At 39.1% G+C, this 21,916-nt stretch overlaps 1 protein-coding gene across 3 annotated transcripts in view; it reads right to left on the reverse strand.

Moving 5' to 3' along the window:
- UNC13C (unc-13 homolog C) overlaps positions 1 to 21,916 on the reverse strand; it is a 655,668-nt gene that overhangs the window by 597,573 nt on the left and 36,179 nt on the right. For all 3 annotated transcript variants that reach the window (XM_070469257.1, XM_070469256.1, XM_070469255.1), the window contains one exon: positions 17,563 to 20,813. In XM_070469257.1, the coding sequence (XP_070325358.1) occupies positions 17,563 to 20,554 (2,992 nt within the window). In that variant the 5' untranslated portion in view covers positions 20,555 to 20,813. The remainder of the gene's footprint in view (positions 1 to 17,562; positions 20,814 to 21,916) is intronic.

Here is a 21,916-nt window from a genome sequence, read left to right on the forward strand (position 1 = left end):
TTTTATATGCTGTCTAGGTTTGTCATAGCTTTTCTTCCAAGGAGCAAGCATCTTTTAATTTCATGGCTGCAGTCACCATTTGCAGTGATTTTTGAGCCCCCAAAAAATAGTCTCTCACTGTTTCCATTGTTTCCCTATCTATTTGCCATGAAGTGATGGGACCAGATACCATGATCTTAGTTTTCTGAATGTTGAGCTTTAAGCCAACTTTTTCACTCTCCTCTCTCACTTTCATTAAGAGGCTCTTCTTCTTCACTTTTGCCGTAAGGGTGGTGTCATCTGCATATCTGAGGTTATTGATATTTCTCCCTACCTTCTTGATTCTAGCTTGGGCTTCAGCCAGCCCAGCATTTCACAAGATGGAATAATTAATATTATTAATATTAAAATGTCCATACTACACAGAGAAATCTACAAATTAAATACAATCCCTATCAAACCACCATGACAGTTCTCACAGAATTAGAACAAATAATAACCTTAAAATTTGTATAAAACCACATAAGACCTGAAATAGGCAAAGAAAACTTAAGAAATAAAATAAAGCAGGCAGCATCATACTTCTTGATTTCCACCTATGTGTCAGACACAAGATCAGTGGTATAAATAGAGACCCTGGGAATAAACCCATACACATATCAATTAATCTATGACAAAGCAGGCTAGAATACACAATAGAGAAATGATAGTGTCTCCAATAAGTGGTGATGGGGAAACTGGAAAGTTACATGTAAAAGAATAAAATTAGAACACTTTTCCACACCATATACAAAAATACACTCAAGATGGATTAAAGATCTAAATATAAGACCAGAAATCATAGAGCTCCCAGATGAAAATAAACACGGTCATACACTCTTTGACATGGAACTTAATATTTTTTTGATCTGTTTCATCACACAAAGGAAACAAGAGCAAAAGTAAACAATTGGGACCTCATTAAATTTAAAAGTTTTTGCATAGCAAAGGGAACCGTTGACAAAAGACAGCATATTCTCTTTCCACTTATATGTAGAATCTAAAAAATAAAACAAATGACTAAATATAACAAAATAGAAACAGACAGATAACAAACTAGTGGTTATCAGTGGGGAAACGGGTGGGGGGATAGACAAGTTAGGTGAAGGGTACTAAGAGGAACAAACAACTAAGATTAAAGTAAATTAGATACAAGGATATAATGTATGGCACAAGGAATATAGCCAGTACTTTATAGTAACTCTTTATGGAGTAAAATCTGTATCAATTTTGAATAACTGTGATGTTTACTTGAAAATAATACAATATTGCAAGTCAACTATATTTCAATAAAAATAAATAAATAAGAGAGTCTGAGTTTTCCAAAAACTGGATGCCTTGTGCTAAAGAGAGTATGATAAATAAGGAATTGTTAGAAAGTTATTTACACTTCAAACCTGAGTTATCAACAGGGAAGTCCAAGAGGTTGGACAAAGTTTCCAAGCATCACCCATGTTTATTCAGTCTTGTAATCAGAAGAGTGTTTTCTTGTCCACCTGATTTGATTTACCTTGACATGGAAATAACTTTTTATCCACAAACTGCTTCTTCTTTCTAAATAATTTATACTCACACTGAGCAATGCCAGAGAAACAAAAGCCACCAACAGAATCAAATTATAGTAATAAATACAGTAATAAATGTAGTAATAAATAGATATATTCAAGGTTTGCCCTGGTGGCTTAGAGGGTAAAGCATCTGCCTGCAATGCAGGAGACCCAGGTTCGATCCCTGGGTCAAGAAGATCCCCTGGAGAAGGAAATGGCAACTCACTCCAGTACTCTTGCCTGGAAAATCCCATGGACGGGGAGCCTCGTAAGCTACAGTCCATGTGGTCTCAAAGAGTCTGACACAACTGAGCAACGACACACAGATACATTTATAGCTCAATACTACTACTCAGCACTTCTATAATATTTCTCAGCCTGGAAGACGCATAGAACCATGTCTTTTTCATGAGAAAAGGAGATCCTTGTAATTAGTACTTCATTGACTAGTTAAGTTTTGGGAAGAAAAATGAGTTACTTAAGCAAATGACCATAAGAATCAAGGACCCATGAAATAATGTAGAGTTGTTACAAACAACATGTATGACAAAGTTCATCAGTTATTTGCAAAAATGTGTTTTGTTTAATAATTGGTTTTAATAATAATGTATGACCAACCTGAACAGCATATTATAAAGCAGAGACCTTTGCCAACAAAGGTCCATCTGGTCAAGGCTATGGTTTTTTCAGTAGTCATGTATGGGTGTGAGATTTGGACTATAAAGAAAGCTGAGTGCCAAAGAATTGATGTTTTTGAACTGTGGTGTTGGAGGAGACTCTTGAGAGTTCTTTGGACTGCAAGGTGATCCAACAAGTCCATCCTAAAGGAGATCAATCCTGAGTGTTCATTGGAAGGACTGATGTTGAAGCTGAAACTCCAATACTTTGGCCACCTGATGTGAAGAGCTGACTCATTTGAAAAGACCCTGATGCTGGGAAAGATTGAAGGCAGGAGGAGAAGGGGATGACAGAAGATGAGATGGTTGGATGGTTTCACCAACTCAGTGGACATGAGTTTGGGTAAACTCCAGGAGTAGGTGATGGACAGGGAGGCCTGGAGTGCTGCGGTCCATGGGGTTGCAAAGAGTCGGACATGACTGAGTAACTGAACTGAACTGAACTGAATAATAATATATCCACATTATTTTATAACATACTTGACTGGGACTCTGGTTAAATTTATGGAGCCAGATCAAAGATTTACTGTATCTGGTTTTTATTCTTGTATTGACTATAAAAGGCATCAGTGAAAATCATTTGTTACCTGCCCAATTGGGTCATTATGCACGTATACACACTCAGTCAGGCAAACACACACTTGTGTTCCTTCCAAAATATTTGCACAGAAATAATGCTCTGATTCTTTACATATCTATCAGTCCTATTAACTCCACCTCAAAAATGTAGAAACTTCAAATTGTTTAAAGATGGTTTCATTTAAGCCTGGCCTTATGTGTGCTCTGTTACTGAAATGGTGAGATTTCAGGATATCTGGACAAACTCACCTATCCAGAAACTATATAGTTGACCTGTTTGCCATTTACTTAAATGGCTTTATCAGCAAGAAAACCTGTCATTGTATCACAGAAGAGAAAAGGCGGAAAAATGCCAACATCCCCAGGAGATGCAGTTAATGAACTGAAAATCAATTACAATAAATATCAGAGTCGTTCTACAAAGCAGTGTTGGGAAGGGCAGGGGATAATGAGGCAGTGAGCAGTGGACACAGAACTTGCCAGCCCAGGATACTGGGAACCAGGGGCTGGTGGGGGGCGGTAATGATAAGAAGATGAGCATGCAAGCCCCATTCACTTCTACACAATCTAGCCCTGATTGTCTTCAACATACACAGAAGTATGTTTGCTCATTCAGTGCTGTCACTAACACTAATCTCTAACCCACTTCACATCACTGTCTAAAATAATTTCTAAGGTCTCTCAAACCTAAGCATTCTGATTACAATTAGTGAGGCCTATCTCATAAATATCAGTATCTTCCTACTGTCCACAAGAGGTGGTATAATAATTAAGAGTGATCATTCAAACCCTGGCTCAGCTTAAGGTGACTCAGCTAGGTAAATGACACTAAACTTAATGGCCTGAATCTCTGTTACCTCTTCAGTAAAGTGAGGGCATTAATAGTCATGACTGCATGTCTTAGTTTGGGTTTCCACAAAAGTAGAGGTTAGGATGAGGACATGAGGGTATAAGTAGCTTCTTTGGGAGGTGGTCCCTGGAAGCAGAAAGGAGAAGCAGTAAGAATGAGGTAGAAAAGTAGGGTCTAGTCTAAGGGTACATCACTAGGGCTGCTATTGTAGACAACAGGGGCTTGATTCAGCGAGGTCCTCCGGAGCTGCGGTCTCCTGAAGGGTAGAAGGCGGATGCATTTTCCTAATAACCCCACAACACCTTTGCATGAGGGCTGCTGATGGGAATCCCTGAACATCAGGGAGACTCCAAAGCAGAAATTCAAAAGAATGAAGGCACCTGTTTGAGGTGGGAGGCTGACAGTGAAAGATGAGACTGAGCAACCATGCTGTGGTCCATGACAGCTGCAGCCAAAACCAGGGGAAGGCTCAGATGTGTGACCTGAAGCTCCAGAAACACTGCTGCACTCAACGGTTTGTGGAGACTTCAGCTGAAAATTGAATGCAAAGAATTCACTTCTGTCATATAGTTTGAGATAAATAAATGTTAGTTGCTATCTTTATGTGATGATTCCCTTTTATTTTCTAGGTTTACTAGTAGTAATAACAGCTACAAGTTAAATGAGAATTAATAATGAAACAGCAATTGTCATTAGCTATCTGGTGATTTATCTTTTCTATGTCCTCTCCTAATTATAATTATGATGTCCTTCACTGTATACATTCAGATAAGTGCCAATGAATATTTTTATACTAAATAACTGAATAATAATATTTGATTACAAGCCACAGTGCCTCTTAAAACAGTTAGCTTAAGAAATGATTTTATTGTTTTTTTTTTTAAATTACTGTATAGTTGGCTTACAACGTTCTATTAATTTCTGCTGTATGGAGAAATGATGCAGTTATACAAATACACATATACTTTTTCATATTCTTTTCCATTGGAGTTTATCACAGGATATTAAACATATTTCACGGTGCTAAACAGTAGGAACTTATTGTTTATCCATCCTATATATACTAATTTGCATCTGCTATCCCTAAAAGAAGTAATTTTGAATTGACCTGAATTAGACTGTAACCCTATCAAGGAGTGAATCTAAGCCTTTGTGTCTTGTATTTTCTCCCATCCCAAAGCCCTAATTCTGAGCTCATCACACTTCCAGTACTCAAAGAATGCTGTTGGATTTCCTTGGTTCTCTGTGCTGAAATTACCCTGAGGCAAAACAGTTAACCAGCCAGACAGTTCAAGCAGTTGCATGTTTTTGTGTTCCATGAAAACATCAATAACTGTAGTTATTAACACTGTGCTGAGCACTTTGTGCCAAGTTGCTGAGGCTCAGTCTTTCAAGAAATCAAACCACAAAAATAATCATATAATTGATCACATCCCAAAATGCATTCTAAATGGTTTAGTTCAGTTAGGAAACATATAAGAAAGTAATAGTACTTGGGGCTTCCTTTGTGGTTCAGGGGAAAAGAATCCACCTGCCAATGCAGGAGACCCGGGCTCAATCTCTGGGTGGGGAAGATTCCACATGGCGTGGAGCAACAAAACCTGTGCACCGTAACTACTTAGCCCATGCTCTAGAACCCAGGAGCTGCAATTATTAAAGCCTGCTTGCCCTAGAACCCATGCTCTGCAACAAGAAAAGCCACTGCAATGAGAAGCCTGCAATGAAGAGTAGACCCCCCCTTGCCGCAACTAGAGAAAAGCCTGCAAAGCAATGAAGACCCAGCACAGCCAAAAATAAAGAAAGAAAGAAGATAATAGTACCATTTGACTTCTGGCTAATAGTTCTCAGAAACAGTTTAAGATCAAAGTAAGAAATCTCTTTGCTTTTGGGGTAGACTGGCTCCCTATTGATATTTACTGGTTTGGCTGAAAGCCTACTTTATTTTTATTTATTTATTATTGGTACATGGAGGTATGATTATTATCTGCTGAGTTTGAGGAAACTCAGCCACAGAGAAATTAAACAACTTGCCTAAGATTAGACAACTTGGAGGCTGACTCCAGGGCCCACGTGCTTAATCCTCTGCTTGGCTACCTCACTGGTGGTCATGGATGGATATTGTGAGAGATGCCTGGCACACAGCACAGCTTTAATGACCAGCAACTCACTGCCTATGAGGGAGGCAGCAAGCAAATAGGCACTTTCAGCACAATGAGCCCACTGCTTGCCTGGACCTCCCCCTCCAAGTACTACAAGGATGTTCTTAATAGATCTGTGGATTTGTATGTATCTCTGGATACACAAAGGTGATGGATTGTGGGGGTCACAGTGGACTAGGGCAAAAAGATACTTAGGAGATTCTAGTAATAGTCCAGGCAAGAGGTGATGGTTTCTAGAACTAGGGTAGAGACAAGGAGATGGAAAGAATTTGCTATGGTTGAGAGATAGTTAGAAGGTCAAATGGTTGGGGCTTGTGAAATGACTGACTCAAATTCCGAATCCTTGGTGGAAGCTTCCAGTTAATCAAGCCTTAAGTCCTGTGCTCAAGTCTGGGCTGCTAAGTGAAGGGAGGATGCATTTCCAGTCACCTCCAGCCTCAGAAGCAGGACACAGGGCACTACCTCTTTCCAAGGACTTACATATTAGGAATATCAGAAAGAAAGGAATTCAGATGCTGAGCAGCCAAATAGAAGACAAATGTCTACTAAAGAGTGACAAGGAAGCATCTAAGAATGATGGTTCTCTGACCTGAGCAAACAGTTTAGTGGTGCCATGTGCTGAGAGAGGAAATCCAGGAGGAGAAGCAAAATCAGGAGACAGAGAATGAAAAGAGTTTGCTGTTAGGAATGATGAGTTTGAGACCTATGGAATATCCCATTTGAATCAGGTCCTACATTCATTTTGGTCAATCCACGGTAACTAGGAGAAAAGAAAAAGTCCCAACTGCTCTACAAGACTCAGAAAAATCTGGGCTCTGGATATTTCACCAGATTTGTCTCATACGATTCTCTGCCTTGCTTGATAGACTCCAGCCACATCAGGCTTTCCTGAATTTTCTCAAATATATCACACCACTGTCTACCTTAAGATTCTAGCTCAATCCACTTCCTCTGTCTGGGATGCATTTTTTATTTCCCTTAGCCTAGTTCAAGGTATTCATTCTTTCGACTTCAGGGCAGATGTCATTTCCTCAGGGAAGACTTTTCTAAACTTCAAATAAGATACTGTCTTAGCACTTTCTACTTACTTCTCCCACAAAGTTTAAAGTGACACATTTGTATGCTTTTGAAATTTAAATTCATCATACATACTTCACAAGGACAAAGACCAAATAACATTTGTCGCTACTATAACCCAGATGCCTAGTCAGGTAATTAAATACTTATTAAGGAATGAGGGAACTAGTGGGTGAACTAATGACTAAAAGAATAAATGTCTAGGTTTGGGGAAGGAAGAGTTAGCCCAAAGATACTGATTTAGGAGCATCAACACAAAAATGACAACTCAAGGCAATGGAACATATGAAATCATTCAACAAGAAACAAAACAACAAAAGGACAAAAGCAGTATTATTAACTATTAACTGATATGCATTTCTTAACGTGATCCATGACTCACCTTGCATTGAGATTAACTAAAGATTTGATCAAGGAATTTATATTTTCACCAAGTGCTTCCAAGTGATCCTCACGTATTCTAAAATCTGAGAAAAACTTTAAGATTCAGCAGAGAGATACCCTTAACACAGCTCCAAAAGTTTGTATTCCAGACTGCTGCTAAGTCACTTCAGTCGTGTCCAACTCTGTGCGACCCCGTAGACGGCAGCCCACCAGGCTCTCCCGTCCCTGGGATTCTCCAGGCAAGGACACTGGAGTGGGTTGCCATTTCCTTCTCCAATGCATGAAAGTGAAAAGTGAAAGTGAAGTCACTCAGTCGTGTCCAACTCTTGACGACCCCATGGACTGCAGCCCACCAGGATTCTCTGTCCATGGGATTTTCCAGGCAAGAGCACTGGAGTGGGGTGCTATTGTCTTCTCCGGTATTGCAGACTAGGTGTTCTCAAGTCCAGAAGAAAGAAGCATAAAGGTATATAAGTAGCTAAGGGTATGCTGTGTGTACAGGGTATCGGAATAGGATTCAGAAGTCCTGGAGTTGATCCTTGGTCCCATCACTTGCCAGTTTTACAACCTACATAACTACTAGTAATGAACTTGTGGCAACAGATTCTTTAAGAGGTTGGCTATCTCACTGATGTTTTACAAGAATTAAACCTGTGAGAGTTAATTCTTTTAAAAAAAAAATAAAAGCAAGAAAGTTGTTTTATGTGTTTAGAAACTGCAAAGAGAACATTGATCAATTTGGGAATTATCCTATTGATCTTCCTCAGATAGTAAAATACTACCCTGTTAACATTGAGTGAATTCACATCTTCTCTGTGTGTGCATGCCCATAAGAGTGTATATGTCTTTAGCTTTAATCACTAAAGAACAGAAATAGAAAATGAAAGCCATGGACTTTCCACAAGACATCATTAAGCATCAGAAAAGGTATTAAGGAAAGAGGAAGCTTAACCTACATCTCTGGGAAGTAAGATCATATTCAATCTGTCATTTCTTGTTGCCACTATTACTTGCAACCACTAATATCTTTTATCACGAGTTTCACAGAAATGATACTTGGATAATCATGTTGCCTGTAATAATGTCATGTAAAATGGAAGAATGGTCTGATAGCTTGAGTGCTGGCTTATGATTTGGGAGAACAGCTGGTAATTGCAGATCTGCTGACAAATCCATGCTGTCAGGTAAATCAACATTTTACCAGCTCACATCTCCATCTTATAAAGTTTAATAGCAATACTTAATTTCCGAAATCTTAAACTCAGCAGCAGTGAGTAAGCACATAGAATCTGGAAAAGAAATGCTAACTTTAAATCTTGGCTCTTGTAATTCTTAGTTTCTTTTTTTTCTCCTTCTCTTAGGTAAATTTATCTCTGTTTCTCATCTATAAAAGGGAGATAATAGCCGTATCCATCTCATAGGATTATTGTGAGGACTATATGACTTAATATAGTGTAAAATATGTAGAAAAGTGTGGCACATAGCAAAGCACTCAGTAAATGTTATCTATTATCAAGCTACCTATCTTATGGGGTTCTTAAGAAAATTAATGTGTGTGTGTTTGTGTTTGCCAACACTACAATAAAAAACACCCACATAAACATCAAGTTTCATACTTGGAGGTTAGTTCTATCCTTTTTAAAATAGTAAGCAGGTCCTTGGCTAAGAGGAGACTCTGCCTTGGGCCCGCCGGTGTAATAAACTGCACTCCACTATCTGCATTGTCCTTCTGAGTGAGTTTGTTTCCCGGAAAGCATGGCTATAACATTTGGTGTGTTGGCTGGGAAACTCCTCACTTTGAGGAGACAGGTCTCATTTGAGGCCACCCCGAGGCTTTGTGGCTTGAATCTCCTAGAGGGGGGAAGGCGCCGCGCCCCTCTGGAAGGATTCTGTTTCTCAACGCCCAGACATTTCACGTCAGCAGGTAGTGGACAGCAGCAGGGGAACTGAGCGCTCAGGTGAGAGGAACCCACCCAGCAGGGTGGAAGAGGGGGCCTGATCACCCCCCGGGAGGGACTAGAAGGAGCGGGGACCCACAGGAGCCTGGAATAGGCAGGCGGCGATTGCTTGGTACACAGGTCGATGAGCGTGCTAGGGTTTAGGAAGGAAATTTGTGAAGGCCATTTAGGAGGTGTGTCCATGCCGTCTCAAGGAAAATTATTACCAAGAGATTGCCAGGGGATTTTTAGGGTAGGAAACTGGTCCTTGTATGCTTGTATTCTGCCCTCCCCCAGGAGGTGTCCTGTCTGCTGTGAAATTCTTGACCCCCTCAGAATTGTTAGGCTAGAAGAAGGGGGATACAGAAGTGAGTATGAATTGGCTTTTCCGGAGATGGTCTGGGACCTGGGATATTTAACCCATCTGTGTTTTCAAGCCCACCAAGGCAGAACGGACTTTAAGGGAGAAACAGTCTTAGACCATGTGATGTTCTGGTTCAGCTGTGCTGACCAGCAGGTGAAGACATGCCGATCCCCCTTCTCCCTCTAGGATCTGGCAGGTAAGGCTCTTCTCACCCCAATTAGGAAGGAGGCAGAATGGCAATTTAAGTGTCACTGAGTGGAAATATCAGAAGTACATAGGGTACTGAGAACTTTGTAGACAGAACGAAAAGGAAAAGTAGAAGAAGGTCTGAGAAGGTAAGCAAGATGGGGGGAAGTGAATCTAAGGCAACTGTATTGGAGTGCATGATTAAACATTTAGAGAAGGGATAGGAGGAGACTATGGGGTGGAAATGAAGCCTAACTGCCTCCACATACTCTGTGAGGTCGAATGAACCCCTATGGGAGCAGGATGGCCACCAGAAAACACCGTGAACTTAAAAATTGTGGGAGAAACTAAGAGCATCAAGAGGGGGGAAGGAAGAAGGAATCCATAGGGCCTGGACTCCATCTCAGGCCTGGCCGTGCTGATCCTGCTCGCTGCCTCTCCAATGGACTCTGAACTCTGTGCTTAGTGCCTGTGGGAATGACAATGGAAGGATAAGACCCCCTCTGGGCAGGGGAATCTTGAAGATCACATCCAGGTTAAGAGAAAACAGACACTAATCACGCCTGCCTCTGGACAGTATCTATTGGAATGTAACCACAGGCTTATCGGTTATTAACTGGTTGGAATATAACCACGGGCTTATTGATTATTAACTGTTTAAACATATAACACGTGAATGATGGGGTTATTGTGATTGTATTTACCCTTCCTTTGTAAGCCTCAAGGGATTTGGGCTGGTGGGTTTGGACACATACACATGGGGTATAAAAGATTTTCACAAATGCTGGTCGGGGACCTTGGTTAAGAGGAGACTCTGCCTTGGGCCCGCCGGTATAATAAACTGCACTCCCCTACCAAAAAAAGAAAAGAAAAGAAAAGAAAGTAGTAATCATGGTTGAATTGGAGAAGAAGTAAGGGATAAGTTGGGGCAGTGAAGATGGCTGGAGGGAGTAGAGAGAGACATTTATTCTAAGTAACACTGCTCAAAGTATGCTTGGGATATAGTTGTTAGAATCTGCTGAATGTTATATATTTTTATCCTCTAAGGGTTTCTTTTATTTTGGAAATAGCTGAGACCCAGTGTGAACCAAGTTTGATGAATGAGATAGTCAACAAGATTCCATAACACAATTTCCTTTTAAAAAGAATAAGAAAATGCATACCATAGGTTGGAATAAACCATGGTGAAGAAGACTATTAATGCATTTAGTTCCTTGTGGTCTTATAGTCTATGGAGGCAACCTAAGCTATTAATAATACCTTATCATGGGGACCAGCTTTATTTGTGGTCAGGGTAACCCAGCAACCTGAAACTCAGCATCAGGTCACTCTGCTTGCAAATTGGGCTCAGTCTTGGATGCCAGGGGAACAATCAAGCTATTTTTTTTTACCTGTATTAGAGACTCATTACTGACTACAGACCCAGGTTCAGACATTTGGGTCACTCTCTAAATGACCAATCTAGTATATCAATCCCTCTGGGATTTGCTTTCCTCTGAATAGTTCCTATTCTGGGATGTTTAGATCCTTTCCTAATCCCTAAACAAGCAACCAAGGTCCAATCAAAAAACCGCCTTCCTGGAGGAAATTCTTGCCCACCTCAGGTCCCCAGTTCTCTCTGTTCTTATCTGCTCTCTACCTCCCCAACTGATGCCCAGAGTTAGACTCTAGGTGCCTTAGTAGTCACTTGTAGCCTGAGGTATATTTTCCAAGTAGGAGATTTTCCTCGAATGCATTGGGCTTTCATTCTTCACTTCCTCCTGAGATTTATCCCAGAGACTGAGTTACCCCAGTGGGTATATCTAGTCATATCCCAGCACCTCAAACTCTAACCTAATCAATAACAATTGACTAGGCCAATTGACTTCCCTGTGTCTTACACCAGACTCCAGAGTTTCTTTATTTTATACCACACTCCACGGAAAAGTCTCACATGATTCACAATTTCTATAGAAGCTCTCTATTTGAACTTGCAAAAAGTATATGAACGATGACATTAGCAAAAAAAACCTACCCATCTGAGATTTTGGCATAATACTCTTCCTTGAATCCCTGGAGTTTGAAATCTATACTGCAGGCTTTGAAGCAATATTCTTAGTATAATCTGGAAATCATCTTCTTTCATCATCAGTTAATATTTCCTTGGAAAATGTGTTATATTTTTAGCTTCCCTACAAAGACAAATGTTCCAGGCATACAGTTTGGAGCCATTAATAATTATAAATAAACAAAATCATTGAACACTAGAATTTCATTGTTGCTGTTAAAAGCTGACCTTTGTGTATCCTTGTGAATTTCTTCTCTACCTCCTGTAAAATGCTTTCATTCCTCAAAAACTCTGATCACTGGCACTCCTTCATTTCTAATAAAGTCTTTTAATGTGAGAAGTTTCACCCTTCCAGATTTTCTAAACTTTTAAAAATATGATACTGTCTCATCTCAAATGATTATCACTCACTTTGTGTTAACAGAGATCAGTATTTACTACAGCAGCCAACACAAAACTGGCTGATCTTAAAAGCACAACCTATTTGCATGCTTAAAAATATAAGCTATGTCCCTTCATGAAAAGACTCACCCACACCTGCAATGGGATGTCATGGAAAGAGCATCAGATGCTGAATTCTGCTATATGTACATCAATTTCCATCGATACTCTTATTAGCTGTGTAGCCTCAGACCTGCCTTTGCCTCTTTAAGACTCAGTCACCTCATTTGTAAAGTGGGGCTAATACTAGACAACGAAGATTAAATATGTACTTAAAGATTCTAGAGGTGAATAGAATTGGAAGGTGTTATGCATGTGTTGGTTCTGTTCCTATCTCTTAGTTCCATACCACATTAGAATAATAGCTTTGGGTCCACTTGGAACTATCTTCTTGTACACACCACCATTACCTGTCTCCCCACTCAAGAGATTTATAAACACATGTGTTCTTTTGAGCACCAATCCTGTCTCCTAGAAGAATTACTCCCTTGGGCATTTTGGGTTTTCTGTCTAGCAAGAAGTAGAGACGCTAGCTGTTTCCACTGCCTGTAAGGATCCTTGGCCCCTTCACTCCTCACATAGATCATAACCTGTCTCAAAAACCAAGACAATCACTTGGTATTTTAGGTTATTATCGAGTATTTGGAAGCAAACAATACTAAACCAAAAATGTAATGCTATGCACTGATTTTAAACAGAACATTTTACAAACGGGCTGCCTTCTGTTATCACTAGTACTGTTATACTTGCATTGAAGAAGGACGTTTAAATTTCCAGGACTATATATAGTGCTTCTCTATATTTTAATGTGTAGAAATTACCAAAACCTCCTCATAAGTGTAATAACCTGCTGCTCTGGAGAATTATAAACCATTCTTCATTTTAAGCAAATTATTCACACATTTTCTTAGACTGATACTGTCTCTTCCAATTAGAAAAGAGGAGATGAAACAATCCTACATGGGCAGGTATAACATTTGCTACACAGTACTTAGCAGACTCTTCAACTGTGCTATGATGCTCACTTGCATCAAAAAGGCAGACTTCATAGCTCTTGAGCTGGACTCTCCGCAGCAAAGGCCCAGAGATGTTCAAAAGTTTAAGAAGCACCTCTTGATAGATAAACTTGGGCCAACAAACTTTCAAAACTTAGTTGAAATATTTATTCTTCAACATTAAAGCTGGAATTTAAGTAAATTCAGATAAGTTTTTAGAGATGTATAAGTTAATATCATCATAGAAAGAAAGATGTGATTAACTGAGCCAAAGGTGAGAAAAGCCAAGTTTTCTATCACATTCTTCCCATTGTACTATATTAAAATATATCTAATTTTAAGTCTTTTCAATAGAAAGAAAATTAAAGCTTATCTGAATTCTAAGAGTTCTCCACAGAACTAGAGAGGAGTCTAGCATATATTTATCTAGTCCACAAATAAATATAAATATTTATTTATATATAAATATAATAAATATAAATATATATTTAAATATATATATAATAAATATATATTTCTTTGTGGACTAGATAAATATGCCAGATGCTGGGGCAGGCTCTGGCATTACAATAGCAATGGAAAGGGCAATTCACTTATGGACTTTATAATCCCGTCTAGCAGCAGCCTCTTCCGGAACCTACAGGCAGCCTGGAAATGACATTTCAAAACAAAACATTTTTTGCTATTTTTCTTGAAAAACTTAGTTCAAACTGACTTTAGAATCTAATTCCTGGTAAATTGCACTCAGACTTTAGAACATCATCATTCAAATATCTGTTGTACAGTATTTTGGGTGCTCTGTAAGCCTTGATTTATAAGATGAACCATGCATTTGGACTAGAAAAACTGAGAATGAACTATTTCACAATAAAACCTCAGTGCTTTTCATATTATTTCTATTTTCTTGTGAAAATCTTTTAGTTGTAATGAGCCCTGCCTGTGGCCAAGGTTACCTCCATCTTTCATCATGTCTCTCCACCTTAAAACATGAACAAAATAATCTTTGAGGTGAGTAAGCATATGGCTGCTCTCAAAAAACAAATTAACCATCTATTTAATTCTGTATTCACCATCTTACTACCTGTATGACACTGAACAAGTTATGTAAGCTTTCTGCATTTCAGTTTCCTCACCTGTAAAATGAGATAATAATGGAATCAAATTTTTAGTGATGCTGTAGGAGGCAAAGAAATAAAAAGATAGGTAAACTGCTGGGAAAATGCCTGGTATATAATAGTGCTCAACAATAAGTTTGCATCTCTAATCATACTTCTGAATCCCTAGGAAATAAAGGCACAATTTAGCCTTTATTATTAAAGGCCACAGTTTGGATTTGGATTTTATGTGAAAGCTCATGTTTTTTATTCAGTATCCTGCTTCCTTTGATGTAGGCATTCATCCAACATATTCAGTGCCATCTATGTATAAAGCACTGGCCTAGGCACAGTGCAAATGAAAGGATGACAAGACAAGACTTCTGACCCTCAGATTACAGCTTAGAAGAGAACATAAGGAATACAGATAAATTATCATTATAAAGGTGGATACCAGAGCTCCAAGAAATAGGTATAGGGAAATTTAGAGGAGATATTAATTAATTCCAGTTGATGGGTGGTGAAAGGCTAAGGGGAGAGGATCAGATATTCACCATCATGGTGTGTTTCAGACCAGTTACACACATAGGGTCCAGCAGCAAGGGAAGAATATGGCCTCATGGAGGTTCTGGCTACACATAGACTAAAATCTCTCTCCTGATTGGCCTGCTGTTCCAAGTTAAGATTCTCATATAAACTGGCATCAAACATCCATGTACACTGGGGTCTTTAAAAAGTCCCTCTTTACCAGGACCCTGAAGACAAAAGGTGAAATAATGATTCAAATTCACAAGCCAACGATTCCATCAAGTTCTGTCAGGAGAACCACTCCCACATTGTTTACAGCAAGAGATCTAAGGTCCAGCCTTGCCAGGTCAGTAATGGAGAGAAGACAGCACTGCTACCCAATTGTGACTGCATTGTCATGAAGAGAAAAGTACGCTGGCATCTGCCCAAAGCCCAGTAAGCAGATGGCCATGGGCACAGAATCCATCACGACAATTGGCACCTCATTGGGATGCTCTGAACCGGGAAGGGGCCTGAAAAATGCCCTCCCTTGGCTGCCCTTCCTCATGAGGCATATTGGTGTCACAGGAGGGGGACAACTGCCTGGCTGCTGCCAAAGAGAGAAGAGATGGCCTTTAAAATCTAGGCTACTGCAACCTCCTGGGCCGTCAATCTGGTGCCTTTCAAGCCAGCAGAGAGCATCTTAAAGATGTATGTATGATTTCCTGTAGGATAAATGATATCCAACAGATTCCATTCAAAGTTGGCTCACAGGATAACAAGCCAAGTTCCAAGATGGCAGAGTGGCCTGAGTCCTCTGGAGTCAGCGTGTCAGGTACGACACACCTGGTGTGTTAGGTATGTGCTACACTATTGTTTTCCCTACCTTAGGATTCCGAAGTGGGTGCTATGTGAATAACCAAACGAATTCATGTTTTCTGAGGATAAGTACCATTGAAAGACTAGGATTTTAGCTATGTAAATAGTCATCATAAGTAACAAACTACCTTGCAAAAGTTTGCTAATTGGGGATTTTTTTATAAGTTGATGAAGATCCACTTTTCTTTTGGAAACATATAGTTTCATTGTATTTATAATATTGCCTAACATTTTGGATACTTTAACCAATTGGCATGAAAACATTAGTGTGTTGCACACAACAAACACACACACCTACACACTCTGCTTATTCTTAATATGCTTTTGAGTAGATCTCTCTGAATCCATAGTAACTAAAATATAATGTCAAAAGCATCACCTGTATTTCAGGCTTTGAACTATGAACTGAGTTTCAGTAATAAGAATATCTAATATTAAAAGTCACTCCAAAATAAGATATTCCAGTATGTGTTACATTTACATAAAATTTTGACTACTTTGCCCTTTCAAATCAATTTTAAAAATAGTTGAGAACTCTTCCTTTTAAAAATAACCACCAAAAAACACAGCCAATGTACCCAAGATGCCCTTGACTTACGTTCTTTAAAAAATTACATAAGATACACTGTTTTATATGAACAGAATTTTAGAGCAGAGAACCCTAATAGTTATTTCAATTGCTTTAGGGCCTAAAATATTTTAATCATGAAGGTATCTGTTTAGTCAATGATCCACCCATGTCAGCCAGAACATGACTAGTTTGAAGTAGTATCTGATCACAGAAAATGAAGCCATATCAGCTACCAGATAAATAAATTATTATATATTATTTTATAATAGCAAGTGATATTTGATCATATAAATATATAACTTTATGAAGTATTATGTAGAGTATTTTAAAGATGACATTTCCATATTCAAAGAAACCATTAACAGTATATGATCAATTAAAACTGAGATTATATCAAACTATCCTAAAGATAGAAAGAAATAAGCATGCAAATAAAGTAAATGTTAAGGGACTGAGATAAGTTTGGTTGAGAAATTAAAAGTCAACAAAACTTTTACTTATATGCAGTTACTTTTCAAAAGTATATGATCCAAAATTGTTCCCCCAGGAGGTCAAGGAAAATTATTAGGTAAGGTACTGTTTTCATTTCCATAATGGTCAAGAGACTTCTACTCCATTCTTTGAAGGAAGATACTTGTCTCTATTCCCTTACTGACTCCTTTAAAAGAGGGACTTATGACCATTCAGGCACAGACTAGGACTTTAATGTCCTCCCTTAGCTGCATCAGTAGGTGGTGAGTGAAGTTGTGGTCCTCTATGGTTTAGGATGGGGTTGGCTGTGTAGACCTAGTTCTTCCTGCTGCCATGCTCCAAAGCACAGAATTGATGGGGAAAGGAGTGGTAAATCTAGGAATCTATCTTTCTTAATTCTTTAAGATTATCTTTGTCCCAATCCCTATAAAGCTTAACAGAACCAAAATGTAGACCCCAGGCTGCTCTTTAATTTCACCCACCCTTCCTTTGATACCTGATGCCATTAAGTTGGAAATATGAAGGGCATTTTTTGACTAATCCTAGCACAGAAATCTTGATCCATGGAGTACAGTGCTTATTTTAGTATGATCTATTTGAAAGCATCTTGATTTTAAATTGTCAAGCCCAGCTTGTTGGGGGAGCCAAGTAAAATAAGATTCTCAGAATAAACATGCAAATTGCTTGAAACTAAATTCCTTCTCCCAAGAGTAAACACAGAACATGTTCTAAAGAACACAACCCAGTGAGCTCATAATATAGTGGTTAAACATAAATACCTCCAGCCAGGATCTTCTCTTCCAATTCTGCCATTTGCTTCTTATAGGCTTTCAAAGCTGCTTCTTTGAAAGAGGGACGAATACGCTTTGGCTTTGTGACTTCCACTGGTTGGTCAGGGATGTTTTGGTTTTCATCTTCTTTCACTTCAATTTTAGCCAGTGCTTCATTTAAGGGTTCCAATCCCCCTTCACCAACCACATCATCTGTCTGCCCATCATAACCCTCATCTTGTGGGGTTTCATAAGGGGTTTCATATGAAGGGTGATCATAGTCCTGCATTTGTTCATCTGTTTCAGTAACACTAGTCCTGTTTTCTAGCTTAGCAAGGACTTGTTCCATTACTTCAACATAATCTGTTTCATTATCAGCCACTGGTTCACTATAGTCTTCTTCATCCTCTGCTTTGTAATAATAAGGTTCTGTGTAGACATCAGAATCAAGAGTTGTACTCGATTCATTTGCAGTTGATTGGGATAATGTCCGAAATCTCCCCATTAAGGAAGAGCCGCTGTCCTCATACCCACTGAGACTCTGTGTGCTTTTGGTCCATACCACTTCCAAGGCTGACTTAGCTCTCTGTAGTGTAGATCCAAATTTGGGGAAGCTGAAAGCCTTATCGGAAAGGTCAATGCTTAATCGACTATGCCAAGATTTGGGTGGGGCATCCTCTGAATCATCACTTTGCAGTTCACTTTGACTTCGATACATCATGGACAACTGGTTTTGGTTTTGGTACAGCTCATTAGAATTAGGCTCCTGATAAGAATTATACTGGCCAACCCACTGTCCTTGTGGTTCATTATCCAGCCCAGGGCATGGAGATGAGTTGTCATCTTGGGTTAAATCGTAGCTCTCAGAGTCATCCTGAAGGTCACTGTGGCCCTTTCCCAAGTCTTCCAGGTCTTTATGGTAAACATCAAGTTGTTGATCAGATAGACTGTTTGTGTCATAGTCAAAAACTTCCTGGGTAGATGAATCTAAACCTAAATCGGCTCCTTGCTCTTCTTGATTCCATTCTTTCCATGGAGAAAGATCTTCATGTAAAGAGAGCTGAGAATCACTGTAGTGGCTCTGGTCTCCAGACGCACACACCATGCCATTACTCACTCCACTGTCCATGGTTTCTGTGTTCTCAATTTCACTCTGCACTTGGATACCCTGAGGAGCCCCATTCAAACCCTGATCCTGAGGGCTGTCATATATGGTAGGGGTGCCCTCCTGTTTCCTCTGCCATAGTTCCCGGTCTGAAGAAGACAGAAGGGAGCTTCCATTAGTTCTAGTGAAAAACTGACTTTCTGAAAAATCCTCTGAATAAGATTGACACAATTTGGAAAAATCAGATTCAGAACGGCTAAATTTAGCAGTGAAAAAATCACTCTGTGAATGCCAGAGAGGTGTCACATCTGCATAATGGGTTGTGGTTTGTTTGGCCAAGTTATCCGATTCTGGCAAATGTGAAGAAATTTTATCATATTCTGATTTATTTGCAATTTTGCTGCTACTAGCAGTTTTATTCTTGGCTCTAGCATTGTGTGATTTTGAACTTGACTTGGAAGCACTTCCTTTTGTTGGAAACTCTGACTTGGAAAGCACAGCATAACTGTTTCTATTGAGGTCAGATCCCAGTTCTCCATCACTGTCATCAGGAGAGTGCCAACTGTTCTTCTTAAGTCTGGGCTCTGGAGTAGACAGCTTTATGTCCATGCTCTCATATGTCTGGGAGGATGGCATCCCTCTTTCTTTTCTTTCTTTGATGTCATGAGTAAGAATATCTGTTGAAATTCCGATGCCTGTTCCTTTGAGTTTATAGGATTTTTTTAAGACTGAATCCCTTTGCTGAGGGGTTTCAAAGTACACAAGGATGGGTCGAGGCTTGGCATTGGGGCAATCCCTTTGGTGTCCTATCCTCTGAGCAAATTCAATTTTAATAGCATTTGGTGCATCAGAAAAACCCATTTTATCTATTAGAATTTGGTACACCACACTTTCAATGTATTCAAATCTTTCTTCGGGCACATTTAAAAATCTCAGGCTCGCCTTGCTTCCCACATGACCTAAGTGTTTAATGTAATCATGGATGTCTCTAGTTTCCCTCCGAGACTGGACGAACCCTGTCCGCAGCTGCTCAATTTCGTTTTGCACAACCTCCACGCTGCTGGAGATCTCATCAATGGAGTGCTTGAGAGCATTGACATGCCCTCGGAGTTCAGAAAGTTCTGTTTCGATCTGACTTATTCCCTGAAGTTCCTTAAAGATCATTTCCATGACATCCTGCGTTTGGCTAATGCAGCCAGAGGAACTGAATCCAGGCTCCAGGGCACTGGTCTTTGGGTTTCGAGCAGTTCTGTCCAAAGATTTGCTTCTGATTCCCCAGGTTTTCTTCATTGTGCTCAACTCTGAATCCGAGGAGACACACTCTTGACTCTTTTTCCATTTCCTCAGTTTGCGTAGAGCTCCTAGCTTTAAGCTGTGCAGAGCGCGCTCCCCGTCGGAGCTCCCCTCTGAGGGTGCCAGGCTACTGGAGCTCTTCCTGTTGCGTCTAACTGGCATCGTGTGTGTTGACTGCGCCTGGTTTTCTGTGCTGCTCCTTAGTTCACTGAATGACTCTGAGTAGGAACTCTCAGTGGACGAGAACTCCTGGAGGAGCTCCTCATGACCACCGTTGGTTACATGAATATTCTTCTGGAGGCCATTGGCAATAGCTACTCGGTAACTGAATGTGGGCGAGAGAGAAAATTCTTTGTTAGCCTCCTCTTCTTCAGTGGATAAGTTGCGAGTGGATGAACACTTTGCAAGCTTCTTTACCGTGCTTTTCAAGGTGTTAGAAAATTTTGGGGTTTTGGTCTGGCCAGCAACAGGAAGGTCTTGATCTTTTTTTGGCTGACGATTCTCTTTTTTTTTGGTTGTATTTCCCAATTTCTTTGTAAACATTCCTTTGCAAAGCTTATGGATGTAAGGTAAAATCAGGCTCTTGAAAAGATTAGCCACCATGGAGAGCAATTAGTGCGAGCTTTTCTGTCCCAGGGAAGTAAATAATGTATCAGGATGGAACTCTGTAAATCCAAGGCCAGCATCACTGTTCAGATGTTCTGTGAATCAGTGAAAATAGCAGGAAGGGCCGCTGTGGCTGCCACAGTGTCACTATCCTGGGAAAACCAGAAGCCAGGCTCCATTTATGAAAGACATTCATTCTCCCTTGGAGGAGGGGTTTCATGAGTCTCTTTCATTTCCACGTAACTTCAGGCAGTACCTAAAAAAAGGAATTGCAAAGTGAATATCAGAATTAGATCCTAGATTTAGCGCATTGCTAACAGTTTTCAAAACTATTCAAGATACACAGTGTGTGAAAAATTTCAGAGGAGACACAGAAATATCTGAATTTCAACACACACTTTTAAAACAACTAGGTAAGGAAAGCAAGAACCGATAACTGTGTTTATTTTTTTTCAGTTTTATTCATTTATTACTTTACAATATTGTATTGGTTTTGCCATACATTGATATTAAAATGTCTTTCCTTTTCCTAAATCACTTATGAGTAGACACAATTAAAATATTAGTAAAGGTAATAGTAATTATTTAGAAAAGTTTGTTTAAGGTGACAGGCAAATTTTAATAACTATTATATATTCACTATATGAGCTTATCATTTCCACTTTGTATCTTTTCCTAAAATTACAGTTACTTATACAAATACTACATTTCAATTTAAATATATTTGCCCCACCTCAAACATTAAAAAATTCACTGAATTAATATTATTCATGTAAGATTTTTTTCTTATTCAAATAGTCTTACTTTTCTAGGTATTCAATGATTGATAGTTTCTTAAATAGTGATTAAAATAATCCAAGTAAGAAAATATTTCATAGGATGATATAAATACCAACAGAAAATACATCCTATATAGACATCAAATTTGTCAATGGAGTATCATGAATTGAAAAAAATAGATAATTATATAATATTTAGGCATATAATAATGACAAAAACACAATAGGAAAACCTTATATTTGAAAATAAGGATAATACATCTAAGTTGTCAGAGAATGTAGCTTGGAAAAGCAAAGCCACCCTAACCAACCAGTGCAGACTTGTGGCAGGTGGGCAGGAAACCCATCCCTAGGGTTAAGATCCTAACTGAAGATAGAGTGTCAAATCACAAAAAGAGATTGTACCACAAATAAAACATGTGTAAAGATAATAAAAAATCAGTTGGATATATAATTCATCCTATGATTTGGTGTTTTATAATGTAAATGACCACATAACTAAGTCATATTTGTAGTAGTTAGCTTCTTGACTTACGTGAAGATGATGACAGTTTACATTAATTTTGCTGGTTTACCAGCA

This window comes from Odocoileus virginianus, chromosome 6, assembly GCF_023699985.2.
Source record: "Odocoileus virginianus isolate 20LAN1187 ecotype Illinois chromosome 6, Ovbor_1.2, whole genome shotgun sequence".
NCBI lineage: Eukaryota > Metazoa > Chordata > Mammalia > Artiodactyla > Cervidae > Odocoileus > Odocoileus virginianus.